The sequence below is a fragment of the Leopardus geoffroyi genome, chromosome D3 (assembly GCF_018350155.1).
Source record: "Leopardus geoffroyi isolate Oge1 chromosome D3, O.geoffroyi_Oge1_pat1.0, whole genome shotgun sequence".
In the NCBI taxonomy this organism is placed as follows: domain Eukaryota; kingdom Metazoa; phylum Chordata; class Mammalia; order Carnivora; family Felidae; genus Leopardus; species Leopardus geoffroyi.
In genome coordinates this window covers 21,550,559-21,568,452 of record NC_059339.1, presented here as the reverse complement: position 1 = coordinate 21,568,452, position 17,894 = coordinate 21,550,559, and the positions used below count along the sequence as shown (strand labels likewise).

The 17,894-nt window shown below is 39.5% G+C and overlaps 1 protein-coding gene across 14 annotated transcripts in view; it reads left to right on the top strand.

Annotated features, from left to right (window-relative positions):
* Positions 1 to 17,894, top strand: part of DEPDC5 (DEP domain containing 5, GATOR1 subcomplex subunit) — a 129,506-nt gene that overhangs the window by 2,917 nt on the left and 108,695 nt on the right. For all 14 annotated transcript variants that reach the window (XR_006707910.1, XM_045459735.1, XM_045459729.1 and 11 more), the window contains exons 3-9: positions 973 to 1,060; positions 1,450 to 1,496; positions 3,194 to 3,279; positions 4,178 to 4,261; positions 5,260 to 5,309; positions 12,220 to 12,289; positions 16,942 to 17,020. Coding sequence is in view for 13 of the 14 variants with exons in the window: in XM_045459735.1 (XP_045315691.1) it covers positions 973 to 1,060; positions 1,450 to 1,496; positions 3,194 to 3,279; positions 4,178 to 4,261; positions 5,260 to 5,309; positions 12,220 to 12,289; positions 16,942 to 17,020 (504 nt within the window). In the remaining variant the exon portion in view is untranslated. The remainder of the gene's footprint in view (positions 1 to 972; positions 1,061 to 1,449; positions 1,497 to 3,193; positions 3,280 to 4,177; positions 4,262 to 5,259; positions 5,310 to 12,219; positions 12,290 to 16,941; positions 17,021 to 17,894) is intronic.

Below are 17,894 nucleotides of genomic sequence, written 5' to 3'. Positions count from 1 at the left end.
TGGCTGAAGTCGGACGCTTAACCGACTGTGCCACCCAGGCGCCCCTGGCATAAAACTTTCAATGGAAGCAATGTACCAAATAAAATTTGGTATTAACCCAGTGCTTTGCCATCCTAGGTTGAATTTTTGTTGGTTTTGATTATATTTGAAATTTAGATATACTTATTTGTCATGGATTTTAGCATAATTAAAGACCACATCTTTCTCTCAAAATTAAACCAGAAAAAAAATCACTCTGTCTTTATGGTTCTGAGTTTGTTATATAAGAAAGAGTTCTCCCCACTCCCAGTGAGGGTGGGGGAGATAAACATATGAAATTATGTCTTCCTTCTATTTTAAGAGTCTCATTGGACCCTAATGTGAACTGGTATCCAAAGTTTCTCCCTGATCAAGTGCTGCCTCCTAAAATCTAAGGCATTTTATTTGGCTTGTTTTTTTCTTTTTCTTTTTCTTTTTAATGACATGAGAGGTGGTAGGCTTTAGGCAGAAGGAACCCTGGACTAGGAGTCAGTCTTGGTTGCGCTGTTATCAGCTGTTTACCCTTAGGCCTGTATCACCTACATCATTTCTTCACTTCTGTTACATCCGAAGATTTATTATGAGGATCACATTAAGACAGTATTTTTGGAAATTCTTTGAACACTATACAAATGTAAAGGATTGTGCTGTATCTGTGGGACCCAGACGGTTTGTTCCTGGTGTATGCCAGGTATGTGATAATTCAAGGGAGTAAGGTGTCCCAGAGGTTTAATTTCCAGAGAGCAAGGACTGCTTTTTCCCTGGGATCGTTGGGGCAGTAGTAGAAAGAACATGATCTCTGAGGACAAAGGTCCCCGAAAATTGACCCACTCATCTACTCACTAGCTTTGTGTCCCTGTATGAGGTTATGATGACCCAACCTGAGAACGTATACCATAACTGGTTGCCCACATGAGTCTCTTTTCTATTTGAAATTGCCCAATTATCTTTCAGATGATGAGCTAGTCATGAACCCCAAAGTGTTTCCTCACATCAAGCTTGGAGACATTGTGGAGATTGCTCACCCCAATGATGAATACAGGTAAACCTCTCATTAGGATCAAGGGAACTAATTGGACAGGCTGATGTTTCTGAATATTTTGTTTAAGGGGCTTGATGGGCAAGACAGCTCTTAGCTTTTACATAAAAATGTTCCTGTTCTCTAGGATTTGATAAACCGATGATCTTTTAAAAAGTAGTCTATTCTTTTGTTTTTAAAGCTGAAATGAGAACTCTGAAAATTGTGTAGCATTTATCTGTTTCCTTGAGTGCAAGTGCATAGTTTCTTTGTTTCTAAGAGAACTTTCTCCCCTTGTTGTGCTGCAGGTTACATTATGTCCAGAGGGATCTGTTTGCCTTTTGTTGGGGGGTGAAGAAAGCTGGTTAATTACCGCTTACAGCATCCCATCTCTTTGTTGCTTTTTTCTCCAGCCCTCTGCTTTTGCAGGTCAAATCACTTAAGGAAGATTTACAGAAAGGTAAGAATTCCATCTCTCTTCTCTAAGATTTTTGTACTTAGAGAAACTGTTTCAGAAACTATAAGAAATGTCTCTTCATAATCTCAGGGAATGTGGGCAGCGTACTTCTTTCCTTATCAAATTGTGTTCCCTTAAAAAAATTGTCAGATATTGAAACTACCAAGGAATCTCATTTGTCAGCATCTTGAGGGCACTGAAGGAATCATCATCTTTTTTTTTTTTAAGGGTTTATTTATTTAAGTGATCTCAGTACTCAATGTGGGGTTCAAACTCACAATCCCAAGATCAAAAGTTGCATGTTCTACCGACTGAGCCAGCCGGGCACCCCAAGAAGCCATCTTTCTTATCAGGGGGAAAGTTAACCTGCATAGGTGAAGCTTTATGCTTAACTCCAAACAAAACAAAACAAAACAAAACAAAACAAAACAAAACAAAACAATTGTTGGCAAAGCATGCTTTCCTAAATATTTTTTCACAAGATGTGTGTGAAGTGCCTACTCTGGGTGAGACAGGATAAAGAAACATTGATCATTACCTATCACAAATGCAAGGCACTGTGCTGAGAGCTTTTTGTAATGTCTCTTTCTTTTTGTCTTCCCACACAACTCTTGACTGAGTGAGGAAACTTAATCTCAGCGAGGTGAATTAGCTTGTCTGAAGTCAGTAAGTGGAGGAGGCGGAGCCGGCATTCTACTTTCTCATTCTGGATCTGATCCCCTTACCATGGGGGATCAAAGAACCAAAATGTTAATTGATAGCAAATAAAGTAATTCCTTAAATAGTACTTAAAAGAAAAAAAATTATAATGTATTCTAAAGGATTGTGATGTCCACTACTTTTACAATACAATATGATGGGGAAATATTTTATAAAATCCAAATCCTGATAGTTTCTTCCTTACCCTCACCATCCCATTTCCTGCCACCTGTTATGTTTTTTATTTACCAGATGTATGGGCTCATTGAGAAGTTTGTTTCTCTCTTATCTACCTTCTCTACTTTCATTCCAAGTGAGAAATGATCTCCTTCCTCTTCTGAACTTTCATGGTTCTTTGAACTTTTTTTTTTTTAATGTTTTATTTATTTTTGAGAGAGAGAGAGAGACAGAGTGTGAGCAGGGGAGGGGCAGAGAGAGAAGGAGACACAGAATCCGAAGCAGGCTCCAGGCTTCGAGTTGTCAGCACAGAGCCTGATGTGGAGCTTGAACTCACAAACTGCGAGATCATGACTTGAGCCAAGTTGGACACTTAACCAACTGAGCCACCCAGGCGCATCAGCAGTTCTTTGAACTTTTTGAAGTTGCTTCTTAAATTCGTTATTTTCCTCTGTCTCCATTTGTGTCTCTCATTTTATTTTATTTTATTTTATTTTATTTATTTATTTATTTTTTGCACAGAACCCGGTGTGGGGCTTGATCCCACGAACCATGAGATCATGACCTGAGCTGAAGTCAGACACGTAACTGGCCCAGGCACCCCTCTGTCTTTCTCGTATTTTAATTGCTAGAGGCTCAGGTTTTATTTCACCTGCTTGCTTCACCTAAAAAGCAGAGAATTCAAAACTTTAAGATGCTGGAAGGCAGAGAATATTTCTTGCCCATGTCCAAGGATCATTTGTGTTGCATGTCAAATGAATATGTATAGATTAGAAACTTGCTTCTTTTGAATATGTTATCTGATCAGATTTCTTCTGTTTCAGAAACTATTAGCGTGGACCAGACCGTGACTCAAGTGTTCCGTCTAAGACCTTATCAAGATGTTTATGTGAATGTTGTAGACCCTAAGGTACGTTTTGGTTCTGGACTTGAATATCTTTTGGGAATGATTAATACCACTCCTAAAGGTTAGGTCTCTAAGGTAATAACGAGTTGCTTAAGTGTAGTGTTGGACTATTAAATATGTGGTTGTATATAGGTCATTTAGATTATAGGTATTATGTAGGTTTCATTTAAAACCCTCACCCGGGGCGCCTGGGTGGCTCAGTCGGTTGAGCGTCCGACTCCGGCTCAGGTCATGATCTCACAGTCCGTGAGTTCGAGCCACACGTTGGTCTGTGCTGACAGCTCAGAGCCTGGAGCCTGTTTCAGATTCTGTGTCTCCCTCTCTCTTTGAACCTCCCCCATTCATGCGCTCTCTCTCTGTCTCAAAAATCAACAAAGGTTAAAAAAATTAAAAAAAAAAAGCCCTCACCTTTTTTTTTTAAAGTTTGTCCTAAAAACATTCTATATATATGTCTGCTTGTGAAGCTAATAGTAAAATTTTCTATTGAAATATCATAATTTTTGTATGTGTTCTCTTTTTTTTTTTCTGAAATGAGAAATGATGTTATAATAGGTAAAAATCATTGTGTATAAGATACTATTGACATTCTCTAAAGAAATAAAGCACAGAGCTCAGTGGCCTGTTTATGTGCCAGAGTCAAGACTAAACACAGAATTATTACTTTGGTACTCTTTGCACTTAATCATGATACAGCTGCTGTAGCATCTGTTGTAGACTTATCATCTGTGCTCAAAAGCCTTTCCTGGCAGGATGAAATTCTGTTTGTCAGGTTTCTGTTATTGGATGGTCTTCCAGTAGTTTTTTCTTGCTAAAAGGGTTCTTCATGCTTAGTGTGCATTATCTTAAGACTATGAAGTGTGGCAGAGTAATGCAGAGAGATATATTTGATTATCCCTTTTAGGATGTGACACTTGACCTAGTGGAATTAACCTTTAAGGATCAATATATTGGCCGAGGGGATATGTGGCGATTAAAGAAAAGTTTGGTAAGATATGATTTAAAAAAAAAAGTCTCTTTTCCCATTGTATTAATAATCCATGTTCCTTATAGAGATAGATTTAGTGGAGAGAAGAGTATAAAATCCTTTCCAGTTCCAGCATCACAGATAATTATTATAAATTCTTTGTGTATCTTCTTCCATTCTCTTTTTGTAGTTTTTTTGAGCTTTGATTTGCTTGTTTGTAGATTTTTACTTCACATTTTTTTGTATGGATGGTAAATTATAATATCGTTTTACATTTGAATGGAACTTTAGCTTTCAGATGTTCACATCACCTCCCTGTGGACAGGTATTTATTACCCATATAAATTTATTAGCTTATAGATGTGAAAACAGATTGAAAAGGTAAGTGATTACCCAAGCCAAAAAAACCAGTCAGTGGTTGACACCAAGCTAGAACCCAGATTTTGTTGCTTCCAGGTTAGACTGCTTTTTGCCGCATCCTGCTCCTGTTTTCTTGGTTTCTTTATTTTGAATTAACATTTTCCACCTAAAATGATCAGTTCATTGCGAGCTGGTACTGAACATTCTTCTTATTAGGCATTTTGAGTATTATGAAGCAACGCATTGTAGGTAGAATTTTCTTTCATACAGTGTATATTTTCAGAAAAAAATGTTTGCTCATTTTTTTATTGGATGGGAGAGAGTTCCATTCTATAAATTGAGAGCTGAAATAAGAAATCAATGTTCTGTAATTAAATGAGTATGTAAATGTAGATATATATGCAAACATGTGTGAAGATAAATGTATTAGTGAGGCTAGGCGTTTATTCTTACTGTTGTCTATACTTGCCACACTCGTAAGAACCTACTGTTATACCTGCCCCAGCAGGTTTCCCTATGGGGTAAATCTATTACTCCCACATTAATTGAACCTTGGGTTGTTAGAAGAAATTAGAAAGGCAGGAGACTTTCTTTGTGACCTTTTATGGCCTTGATGTGTTGTTGAATCTCATAGTCTTTCTCCTTCTGTCTTCCCTTAGGTCAGCACATGTGCCTATATCACTCAGAAGGTGGAATTTGCTGGCATCAGGTAGATATTACATCACTCTTGACTTATCAGCTAGTAAATGGAAGTAGGATCTAGTGTAGTAACTGGGCTGCATACAGCATTGGAGGCATGTGGATGTCTGTATGATAAAATACACAATAGCTTAAAATGTTAGATTGTTGTTGCTGAAGCAAACTGAAAAAATCCCAAAATGCGCTATAGTGGTTTTAAGATGAGTGGAAGTTGCTGAAGCCACGTGGTATTCTGTAATAAAGGAGGTATAGACTCATAATTTTAGAACTAGAAAAAGCCTTAGATGAATGTATTTAATCAAGCTTTCTCATTTTACAGATTAAAAAATATATTTGGAGATACAAAATGACTAGCACAGTAGTTCCTGGTTTGCTGCCTTTTTAACAATATTGCATGACTCTTGATTTATTATAATTATCCCTAAATTTCAGTTTGTAGAGAAGAGCAGAAAAGGGCCTTTTAATTCAAAGAGCACATTGTCCACAGAGTAAGGCCTTCAAACAGGGCAAAAAGTGTATAATGAAAAACAAATCCTTCTTCTTAGAAAAAATGGTCTCTTTCCTGAAATTCATTATGTATAACACAAGCATATTTACATCTGGTTGACTCACTTTTTTTTTTTTTTTTAATTTTTTTTTTTAACGTTTATTTATTTATTTATTTATTTATTTTATTAAAAAAAAATTTTTTTTTTCAACGTTTATTTATTTTTGGGACAGAGAGAGACAGAGCATGAACGGGGGAGGGGCAGAGAGAGAGGGAGACACGGAATTGGAAACAGGCTCCAGGCTCTGAGCGGTCAGCACAGAGCCCGACGCGGGGCTTGAACTCACGGACCGCGAGATCGTGACCTGAGCCGAAGTCGGACGCTTAACCGACTGAGCCACCCAGGCGCCCCTGGTTGACTCACTTTTTTTTTTTTTTTCTTTTTTAAATTTTTTTTTTTTAACGTTTATTTATTTTTGAGACAGAGAGAGACAGAGCATGAACAGGGGAGGGGCAGAGAGAGAGGGAGACACAGAATCTGAAACAGGCTCCAGGCTCTTAGCTGTCAGCACAGAGCCCGACGCGGGGCTTGAACTCACGGACCGCGAGATCGTGACCTGAGCCGAAGTCGGACGCTTAACCGACTGAGCCACCCAGGCGCCCCTGGTTGACTCACTTTTAATGGCACTAGAATTGACCAGTGGGTTCTGGTGATGTAGTCTGGTCCTCCATTATGAAGTTCCCCATCAACTTTTTTCCTAATGGTCTCACTCATTTATGATTGTTGCAAGATGGTGATTTTCTTTTCTTTTCTTTTTTCTTTTCATTAATGTTTATTTATTTTTGAGACAGAGAGAGGCAGAGAGCACATGTGCATAAGCAGGAGAGGGGCAGACAGAGAGGAGTACAGAGGATCGCGAGCAGGCTCTGCACTAACAGCAGAGAGCCTGATGCGGGGCTTGAACTCATGAACCAAAAGAGATCATGACTGGAGCGAAGTCAGATGCTTAACTGACTGAGCCACCCAGGTGCCCAGGTGATTTTTCTACTTCAGTCATTTCTCCTACCTTTGTTAGCTAGAATCCTTTTTGTAAAGAACTTTTCTTCCTCAACTAGACCTATTTGATTAATCTGAACTACTGATCCTAAAGGAAAGAAAAGATAAAGGATTATTTTTTCCCCCCAAATGGGGATGTTTTAAAAGTTGGAGGATCAAGGGGCTCCTGGGTGGTTCAGTCGGTTAAGTGTCCTACTTCAGCTCAGGTCATGTTCTCGTGATTTGTGAGTTCGAGCTCCATGTTGGGCTCTATAGTAACAGCTCAGAGCCTGGAGCCTGCTTCGCGTTCTGTGTCTCCCTCTCTCTTTGCCCCTTCCCCACTTGTACTCTGCTCTCTCAAAAATAAGTGAAAAATAAAAAAAAAATTTTAAAAATGTTGAAGGGTCAAGATTCCTTGAAAAATCATAGAAGATTTTAAAGCACAGCCCACGAAGTGACTAAGCCTCGAGCAAAACAAGAAATGCAACCTAGATTCACGCTTTCCAGTACAAGCTAGTGTCTCCAAAGTGGTGGGCCAGGAGTCAGGAAAGCTGTAATCTACTCCTGCACTGCTGGTGATTAGCAGGGTGATGTGGGCAGGTCAGGGAGACTCTTGAATCTACTCTGCAAAATGAAGTGTTTGGTTTAGAATCTTTTTCTGTGAAGGACCAGAGAGTAAAGATTTTGCACGTCAGGCCACATGGATCTCAGGTCTCTGTCCCAAATTCTTAGTTTTTTGTTTTGTTCAACATTTAAAAATATAAAATCCATTCTTAGCTGTGGGCCATACAGACATAGGAGATGGGCTGAATTTGGCCTGCAGGCTATAGTTAGCTGAGCCCTGGTTTAGAAACCCACTCAGATGCCATTCATTCTTACATTTCTTGTTTTTCTGCACAAGTGCCCTTATCCATATGGTACCAGATATAGAACTGAAAACTCATGACATAACATCAGGTTTAGACTTTTAAAGATCTGTCCTAATATTTTGCTCATTCATGGTTAAGTGTAAGCCACAAAATCTACCATTTCTCCAGAAGACTTATTTATAGTCTTCCTATGCTGAATCAAAAGTTACTTTTTTTTCTACATGGAGGCATGCAAATTAAAAAAAAAAAAAAAAAGGAAGATGCTCTGGGACCTTATATAAGAAAAGATAGTCATTATTTATATAAAGTCATAATTATTAAATAATTTTTCTGTAACTTAGTCTTTTCACCCGGTAATTGAGTTAATACATAAGGACATATGAGACAGTTCCATTACCTTGAGACCCTGCCTTTGAAATGTCATTTTTCCTTCGAAGGTAAACATTTTGATTTTCTCTGACTAAATTCTCCATGTATTCTTTAATCAGTACTGCAATCAGTATTTTTTTAAAAAAGTAAAGTTTTAAAAGAAAAGTATTGTGTGATCTCCTAAAAATTAGCATTTTGCTTTTTTTAAATGTGGAACTTAGAAACCTATTTGATAGACTTAGAAGTCTATTTGATCTCACTGTGAACAAATCTCATTTTTCCAGATAGAGTTTTTGGGACTATTGACTAGCTAAGGTTTCTTTTTTTACTTAAAAAAAAAAAAATTGTGTGTGTGTGTGTGTGTGTGTGTGTGTGTGTGTGTATGGTTTCCTGTTGGATCTGCCGTACTACAGAGGATCATCTGGGATCTTCTCTGATTTGAATTTGATTCTCTGGTGGCCATTTGGTTGGAATGTCTTACCTAGTTATAGAATTAATATTATTAAGTACCACTTGTTCATCAAATGCTAGATACCAAGCATATGCTAAATATTTTTATATATAATACTTGCTCATTGTAGACCATTTGAAAAACAGATTAAAGAAGCAGGAAAAAGAAACAATTTACCACTCAGAATCAACCACCGTTAACATTTTGACACAGTTCTGTCAAAATGTAGTACCCTTTTTGGCTTGAGAACATATAGTATATATGATTTTATATACAATTAAAAAAAAAAGAGCCCAAAACAGTTTTCATAATTAAAAAGAAAACATTTATTCTAGAAAATTTGGGTAATACAGAGAGTATAAAGAAGAAAATTTACAGTGGTATATAAGCCTACTATGTACAGATAACCATGTTTAAATTTTGGTGTGATCTTTTAGTATTTTCTTTTAAAAAATATTTTTTAGGGGCATCTGGTCACTCGGTTGGTTGGGCATCTGACTCTTGGCATAAAGCCTGCTTGGGATTCTCTCTCTCCCTCTCTCTGTCCCTCCCCTGCTTGCTCATTCACTCTCTCAAAACAAATTTTTTTTTAAATTAAAAAAAATTTTTTTTAATGTTTATTTTTGAGAGGCAGAGCATGAGCTGGGGAGGGCAAAGAGGGAAGGAGACACAGAATCCGAAGCAGGCTGCAAGCTCTGAGCTGTCAGCACAGAGCCCAACACGGGACTTGTACTTACCAGCTGTGAGATAATGACCTGAGCTGAAGTTGGACACCTAACCGGCTAAACTGCCCAGGTACCCCTCCAAAAAAATTTTTAAGTGATCTCTGTGCCTATCGTGGGGCTTGAACTCAAAACTCCAAGATCAAGAGTCACATGCTCTACGGACTGAGCCAGCCAGGCTCCCCTTAGTGTTTTATTTTCATATATACATACACATGCTTGTATTTTTACTTAGATGGTGATACTATGTGTACTATTTTGTATCCTTTTTTTCCCACTTAAAAGCATATAAACATTTCTGGCAAAGTTAAAACTCCTTGTAAATATTGTTTTAATGGTTCCATGATACTCTGTTTACTTACCTGGTCTGCCATTGCTGGACATTTAGGTTGTTCAAAGTTGTGCTGTGTGGATGACACTACAGCGACCATACTCTGCATTTATTTTAACTTCATATTCACAGAATGATGAAATTTAGCTGTAAAAGATAGTGGAGATCACTGACTCCCAGCAGCTCACTTGATAGAAAAGGGAGGGGAAGTGCCTGCCCAAGCTGCTACATAATTAAGGACTAGTGCCCCCCAGGTCACCTTTACCCTCCTGGGAGTTGGCCATGTGCCATTCTGCCTCTCTTGTAGGAAGCCATGTGTACTCTGGGATTTTGCCCTGGGGATATGGATTTTACATTTGCATCTGTCAGTGGCTCTGTTTCTTCCCTTGAATCTGCAGAAAAGACAAGAGAAGCTACCTCAGGGCCAACTCAGTTCCTGTTTGGGTAAGAGCAGATTTTAGGTTTAGGAGCAAAGGTCACGATTGCATTTTCTCTCTGTGTTATAAAGAACCATTTCCATTGGAATGATAACTGTTTCATAGTTCACCAAGTCCTCTCATTTATAGTATCTCATTGGATCTTCCCAAGAGCTGTAGAAGATGGATGGGGCAGGGTTTATTAACCACATATACTGATTTTTCAAAAACTGGCTCAGAAAGATTGTGGCTTGACCTCCACAGGGAGTGGAGGTGCAGGAATCTAAGCCCAAATTTTGTAACACTACTTTGTCTATACATACTAGCAGAAGTTGGTGAATTAGAGCAGTAACAATGAGCTCCATTTAGAGATCTGGTTAATCTAGCATTATGCAGAGTACTTCCTGCTAATAGAACTCAGAGATCTTGGGAACATTGCATCCTTCCTTCTGTTAAAGAAACAGAAGTGCCTTCTCAGATAAGGCTTGCTACTTGTCCACTCACAGACACACTGAGCAGAGGAATGCCAAAAAGCACCCCTGTTGCTGAAAGCAGAGCTGGGAAGCATATTTTAATGTTTTTTTTAAAGTTTATTTATTTATTTTGAGAGAAAACATGAGTCAGGGAGTGGCAGAGAGAGAGGGAAAGAGAATCCCAAGCAGGCTTTGAGGAACCCTATGTGGGGCTCAAACCCACAAACTGTTAGGTCATGATCTGAGCCTAAGTTGGACACTTAACCAACTGAGCCACCCAGGCACCCTGGGAAGCATATTTTAAAAACTATGGGCTTGGTCCACCTTTCTTCATTTTACAGGTGGGAGGGAAAGCCAGTAAGGCTGACTGATTTGTCCAATGTTTCTCAGGTAGGCTGAGCTGTGACTCATGGTACACAGCATTTTCCTTGCTTTGATTTTATCTTTTCTTCTTTTTTTATGAGGACTGATTGCTTAGGGCCAGACAGGAGATTGCTTTGGGGTTGGTAGAAGAGAAGGGCTTGAGTGGTTGGTTGAGGGATGATTATGAGGTACTCAGATAACAGCTACCACTTCCTTTCCAGAAGAGCATTTTGTGTTAATATTTACCAGTGGTATAGTTCTTGCTAATGCAAATACCTGCTAGTACTTACTTGAGCACCTCCTATCCCAGCACTGTCCAGAATAGTTTCCCCACATTATCTGGTTTAATTCTCAGAACAGCTCTACAAAGTAGATGTCATTATCTCCTTTTTTAAGATAAGGACACTGGGTCTCACAAAGTTATTTCCCCATGGCTATTCAGCTAGTTCAGTGACTCTTAGAACTTAGATTCCTGATGGGACTCGTTCCACTCAAGTCTGATCTCCTCAGAAGGCCATGTGCTTTGAACTGTCTGTCCATTTTGTGCCCTTAAAAAGTTGCAGAGGAAAAGACATTAAGCCCCCCAAATGCAATACCAAATTGCCATGAAAACTTTTCAGCAGAATGGCCTCCACTGAATGTGAACCCTGTCCCTATATGCCTCCTGACTGCTTGTCTTCTTTATTAAAGTATTTTTTTTTAAGTTTTTATTTATTTACTTTTGAGAGAGAGCGAGTAAAGGGAGCAAGTGTGCGCACACGCACAAGCAGCTCCTGGGAGGGGCACAGAGAAGGGGACAGAGGATCTGAAGCAGGCTCTGCATGCACAGCACAGAGCCTGATGTGGGGCTCGAACTCATGAACCTCGAGATAGATCATGACCTGAACCGAAGGCAGATGCTTAACTGACTGAGCCACCCAGATGTCCCCATGACTGCTTATCTTCTAATTCTGATATTAGGATTGATTTTGTTTCTGTTGAAACTCCATGTTCATGAGAAAGTTCACAGAACTTTCACAACTGTTGAAGGCTGGAATTAACAAAATCGTTCATTAGTTCTTCCTAACTGTTTTTGTGATGTGGACCCTTTTGAGATTTGACAAAAGCTATAATTCTCTGCCCAGAAAACTTTGCATGATTTCAGAGAAATCATGGATTTCCTGAATCCCTCCTGAGAATGACATGTTGTTTATAGAGTCCCAGATTAAGAACTGTCATACAAATTCAGTACGCTCTGAGAATTCTTTATGTTGTGTAATCTTTTCATGGCTTTCTGGAAATCTGTAACTGGCCAGGTCATTTGAGGATAAATATGAGAGTACAGTGAGCCACCCTGAAGTCATCCCTGTTTCTTCTTGGTTTATGTAAGACTTGTAATAACTCTTGCATGTATATCTTTTCAGGGCACAGGCTGGTGAGCTGTGGGTCAAGAATGAAAAGGTCATGTGTGGTTATATCAGCGAAGATACCAGGGTGAGATTGATAAAATGCGTTTGTGGTTTTGTTTCTTCATACTGTTATGTCTGAGTCCTGAACTCAAAAGACAAAACAGAGACAAGCAAAAACTTGTCTCCTGATGGCTACTGTTCTCAGGTAGATAATATTTTAATATTGTCAAGGATGTCTGAAATTCTAGTGTTTTATAGTTGGATCTATCCAGTTTGGGGTCAATCTTCATTTTCTCTTCTGAAAGAGGTCTAAATGTGGAAATGTAGTGTCTAACCTGCAGGCTTCTTTGCCTACAAATACATCGCAAAGGTTAAACTCAGTAGAAGATTGCAGTCGGTAAACATGAACAGAGACCTTTGCAAAGGAAATCTTGTTCTTTGGTTCTTTATCCCAGTTGGAAAAAGCCAAACTGAACAACTGTAAACATTGCCCATGCTGGTGAAACCACCTGTCTGCTCTTCCTTGTTCTCATCCTCTGCCTCCCTTGAGAGCAGTGGTTTGAACTGAAGGTGATATTGCCTCCCCAGGGGACTTTTGGCAATGTCTGGAGATATTTTTATATGTCACAGCTAGGATTATGTGAAGAATGTTGCTAAACATGATACAATGTATAAGACAGATCTCCAGACCAAAGAATTATCTGGTCCAAAATGGCAGTGATGTGGTGGGGGTGCTGTCTGGTGTACTGTGGGATGCTTAGCAGCATCCCTAGCCTCTGTACGCTAGATACCAGTAGTGCCCTGCAGGTCACGACAACCAGACATGTCTCCAGACATCACCAAATGGCCCTAGTTGAGAACCAATGCCTTCCTAGGTAACTACTATCTGAAATTTATTTTTGTATTTTTCCTTGTTTGCGTAGTGTTAATACATACATATGTTACTCTAAACAGTTTACTGTATATTTGTTTTGCTTATTTTTGAGCTTTATTAAAGTGAAATTAAAAAAATAGTCCTTTTTAGCTAGCTTTTTTTGTACTTGATACTATATTTTAACTCTATAATTAGGAGTATATGGGTTATAGGTAAAATAATGCCAAACTCTTTTTCAAATTCTTTGGACCACTTAGTATTCCTAGTAGCAATATATAAAAATCTGTTGTTTTTCATTTTTTTTCCAACACTTGGTGTGAGATTTTTTAAAGTTTCTTGCAGCTCTAGTGGGCATAGATTGGTATAGTGATCTTGTTTTGCTTCTCTCCAGTTTTCTAGAAATTTACTCTTTTTTTTTTTTTTTAAGTTTATTTACTTTTGAGAGAGAGAGAGAGAGAGAGCAAGAGCGAGTGCATGTACGTGCCGGGGAGGGGCAGAGAGAGAGGGGGACAGAGGATCTGAAATGGGCTATGTGCTGACAGCTGAGATTCTGATGTGGGGCTTGAACTCATGAACTGTGAGATCATGACCTGAGTCAAAGTAGGCCACTTAATTGACTGAGCCACCCAGGTGCCCCTCTAGAAATTCACTCTTGGGGCACCTGGTGGCTTGGTCGCTTAAGCGTCTGACTTTGGGTCAGGTCATGATCTCATAGCTTGTGGGTTCAAGCTCTGCATTAGGCTCTGTGCTGACAGCTCAGAGCCTGGAGCCTGCTTCAGATTCTGTGTCTCCCTCTCTCTCTACCCCTCTCTTGCTCACTGTCTGCCTCTCTGTCTCTCTCAAAAATAAATAAACATTAAAAAAAAAGATATTACTCTTAAGCATGATTTACAAAGACTGGGATAACTTGGTGTATGTTTACCTCTTCAACCTTATTCATACACTTATAATAAATCATATGGAAGCACCTCTTGTGTGTCAGCTACTGTACTTTTTTTTCATACTTTGTTTTTAATATATTTTTTAAATTTTATTTTAGGGAGGGAAAGAGAGAATCCCACTGTGGGGCTTGATCTCACGAAGCATGAGATCATGACCTGGGCCGAAATCAAAGAGTCGGACGTTCAACCTACTGAGCCACCCAGGTGTCCCTACACTTAATTTTTAATGGCTCCTGGCTGGCTCAGTTGGTAGAGCATGCCTCTCGACCTCTGGGGCATGAGTTTGAGCCCCGCGCTGGGCGTAAAGATTACTTAAAAAACAAACTGGTACAGAACATTATCCATGAATATCCTTCATTCTAGAGGGGAATTCAGAGTGGGGAATTCCCATTCAATGGGGATGCACGGGTAAACAGCACAAATAAGATCCCTCCCAGTAAGGAGCTTACACTGTAGTGGGGAGATAGATGTAAGTAGATACCCAGTCCATAAATGTGGTAATTACAGATTATGATGAATACTCCAAAGGAAATTAATTGGGTAGTGAGAAAGACTGAGTGTGTTAGTAAACAAGTGAGATAAATGAAAACTTCTAGGGAAAGAGATGGGCATTGTGGTAGAGAATAACAAGAGACCTTCTTTACAAAGGTGGGCAGGGAGGTGTCTCCGAGAAGGTGCCAGAAAGGTGAGACTTAGTGTATGAAGGTTGAGACAAAGAGCGTTCCAGGCAGAAGAAACAATTGTAAGAGGCCAGTGTGACAGAAGCCTAGGATATGAGTAGGGAGAATGATGTCGATATGAAGGTGGTCTGGTTCCAGCCAGTTCATGCAGGTCCTTGTAACCAGTGTAGAGTGTATTCTAAGGATGATCTGCTGAAGGATTTTAAGGGGGGAGTGATTTCCAAATTAGGCTTTCAAAAGATTACTTATTCTGTTGGATTTTTTTGTTGTTGTTACGTAAGTTAATACCTTTGTTATAGACTAGTGATGTTTCAAATGGTGGAACTTCTACTGGTCTTTGAATTCTTTCAGGGCTGACTTTGCTGTGATGGCAGAAGTGTTGTGTGTCCAGGCAGCATGGACTATTCTTTGCATACAGGAACCACAGTGCCAGATCCCCACAACTCGTCTTCATCTTAGTTTTGTCACAGAAGGAGCATGTGTACTTGTGCTGGCTTTTTTCAATTTTCTTTACGATTTTCCTGATGGAGGCCCCATAACAGGTCCTGTATTTACCGACAATTCTAATTTTCGTGGTGCATTTAACCATGTTGCCACAAACTGGGGCCAAGCTCAGAGAGCCATCCAGTTGGATTTTGTTGAACAAAAAAACCTAAAGTAGCAATGGCAAGCAAAGTCAACTTTTTTCTCTCTGGTAAAATAAGTCATTGGGTAGGCCATTCACTGCTAGGATGGCATTGTCACAATTATTGGTGATCTAGATAGGTTTTTTTTGTCTTCCTGTTCTGCCTTCCTCAGGATTGGGCTTCCATGGTTCAGTTGGAGCTGCTGTAACCACTTCATATTCCAGGTAGAAGAGAGAGGAGCTACTTAGGAAGCCGGGAGGTTTAGTCTTTTGGTAGTCCCTTGCCTTCCGGAATAGTGTTGGCTTCCCATTACGTAGGAAGAAAGGATGTGCCATAGGCATCCACAGTATGTGCTGTAGCCACTCTGGCTCTGTGTAGAGCATTGTTTGTAGGGGCAAGAGTAGAAGCAGAGAAATGGCTTAAGAAGTTAGAAGACTGTGGCATGGACTGAGGTTAGAGCTGTAGCAACGGAGAGATGTGGACAGACTTGGGATGCGTTTTGGGATAGAGTCTACAAAACTTGCTGATGCATTGGATATAAGGAGCAAAGGAAAGAGAAGAATTGATCAGCTTGATAGACAGTTGGTGGTGTCATTTATGAGGTGGGGAAGACAGGAGGAGACATTTGGAAGCATTTGAGAAAAGATATTTGTGAGATACCTGTTGGACTTCTGAGAGGAGAAATCTGGGGAGGCAGTTGAGTCTGGAGCTCATTTTGTCACTTCTCCCATATGTGCCCCTCCCCTCCAAACCCTTCCACCCTATCCTGTCCTGCCCTTGGGAACCATTTGCTATTCCTTAAACATGCCACATTCTCTCTTGCCTCTGTATCTTTGCACATACTACTCTCTCCTGCCTAGAGCACTTAGATCCTGCCTTCCCCCCTTACAAGCTACTCATCCATCCTTCCGCACTCCTCTCAGGCTTCCTTGCTTCTGGAAAGCCTTCCTAGTTCCTGAGGCAGTCTGGGTATGAAGGGCGTGTACGATGTGAATTATAATTTGTTAGACTGGCAGCTCATCAACTGGCATATCTTAGCCCAGGTTCTACATTCGTAATGAGCTTTTCTTTTCTTTCCCAGGTAGATTTATTGTCCTTTCTCCTATGTTTCTTATGAGAACCTTCATGGAATGTTTGTATATGTTGCTGTCTTTTGCACATCTTAATCCTCTACTATAATTTCCTAAAAGGCAGGGACAGGATCTTCTCTTCAGAGTTTATGATGTGAGGGATGAAGCTTGCTTTTAGAAATCCCATGCCACAATTGAGAAAATCTTCCATCATTGGTTTTTTTTTTGGGGGGTGGGGGTGGGGTTAAAGACATTTAAGATTTACTGTCTTATATTTCATTTCTTTAATTTATTTTTTAAGATTTTATTTTTAAGTAGCTCTGCACCCAATCTGGGGCTCGAACTTAGAACCCTGAGATCAAGAGTCACATGGTCTATGGACTGAGCCAGCCAGACACCCCATGTCTTAACCATTTTAAAGTGTACAGTTCAATAGTGTTAAGTACATTTACATTGTTGTGAAATGAATCTACAGAACTTTTTCTTCTTGCACAACTGAAACTACATCATTGCTTTTTAATGCAACTATGTTTTTGTTTATTTCAGGTGGTGTTCCGTTCTACGTCGGCTATGGTTTACATATTTATTCAGATGAGCTGTGAAATGTGGGATTTCGATATTTATGGTACTGTCCCTAAGTGATGGTTGTAGCTGCCATTGGGTAGATATTTCTGGTTTCCCCCAAGTTGGTATCATTTTATAGCAAGATGTTAACATTCTCTAAAAATGTATCTTGAGATCTTTATAAATCCTCAAATGCGAAAATAAATATATTGAAAGTAAATATTTTACACACACACACACACACACACAGACATTTATTTATTTATTTGGTGAATTCCATGAAATGCTGTACAGTATTAATGGAAAATCTGACTTCTCAGATCTTTAATTGTTCTGTAAGTATAGGTTGAAAAGTCATAAAGTCACTCTGTGGGTAGGAACCAACACTTTCTTTGATATCTTTCATTTCTCTTCCTGTCACTCAGAGAAATCTCCATGTTGGTCTCATTTTATTAGAATTACTACGTAATGAGTAGAGGGAAGAAAAGCTGCTATGAGGTGTGGATACTGTGTCCAACACACCAACCCTATAGTGCATGTATTTCATATTTGTGTTTAGCAAATTATAAGCAAATTTGTGCCATGGGTCATCAAGGTCACTCAAGAATAGCAAGAACTGCAAATGATAATTCAGTGAATGCCCAGGGTCCTCTTCTAATCAACTTTGAACGTCATTGTGAAATACTCACATTTAGTATATATTCTTCGTCTCATTCTGAAGATAACACTGTCTTTTTCTTTTTTTAAAAAAGTTTGTTTTGAGAGACAGAGAGAGAGAGAGAGAGAGAGAGAGAGAGAGAGTGCACACACACGCATGCGCGCGAGAGAGAGACAGACAGACACCCTAGCAGGCTCCATGCTGTCAGCTTGAACAGTTTGGGGCTTTAACCCATGAACTGTGAGACCGTGACCCGAGCCGAAATCAAGAGTTGGAC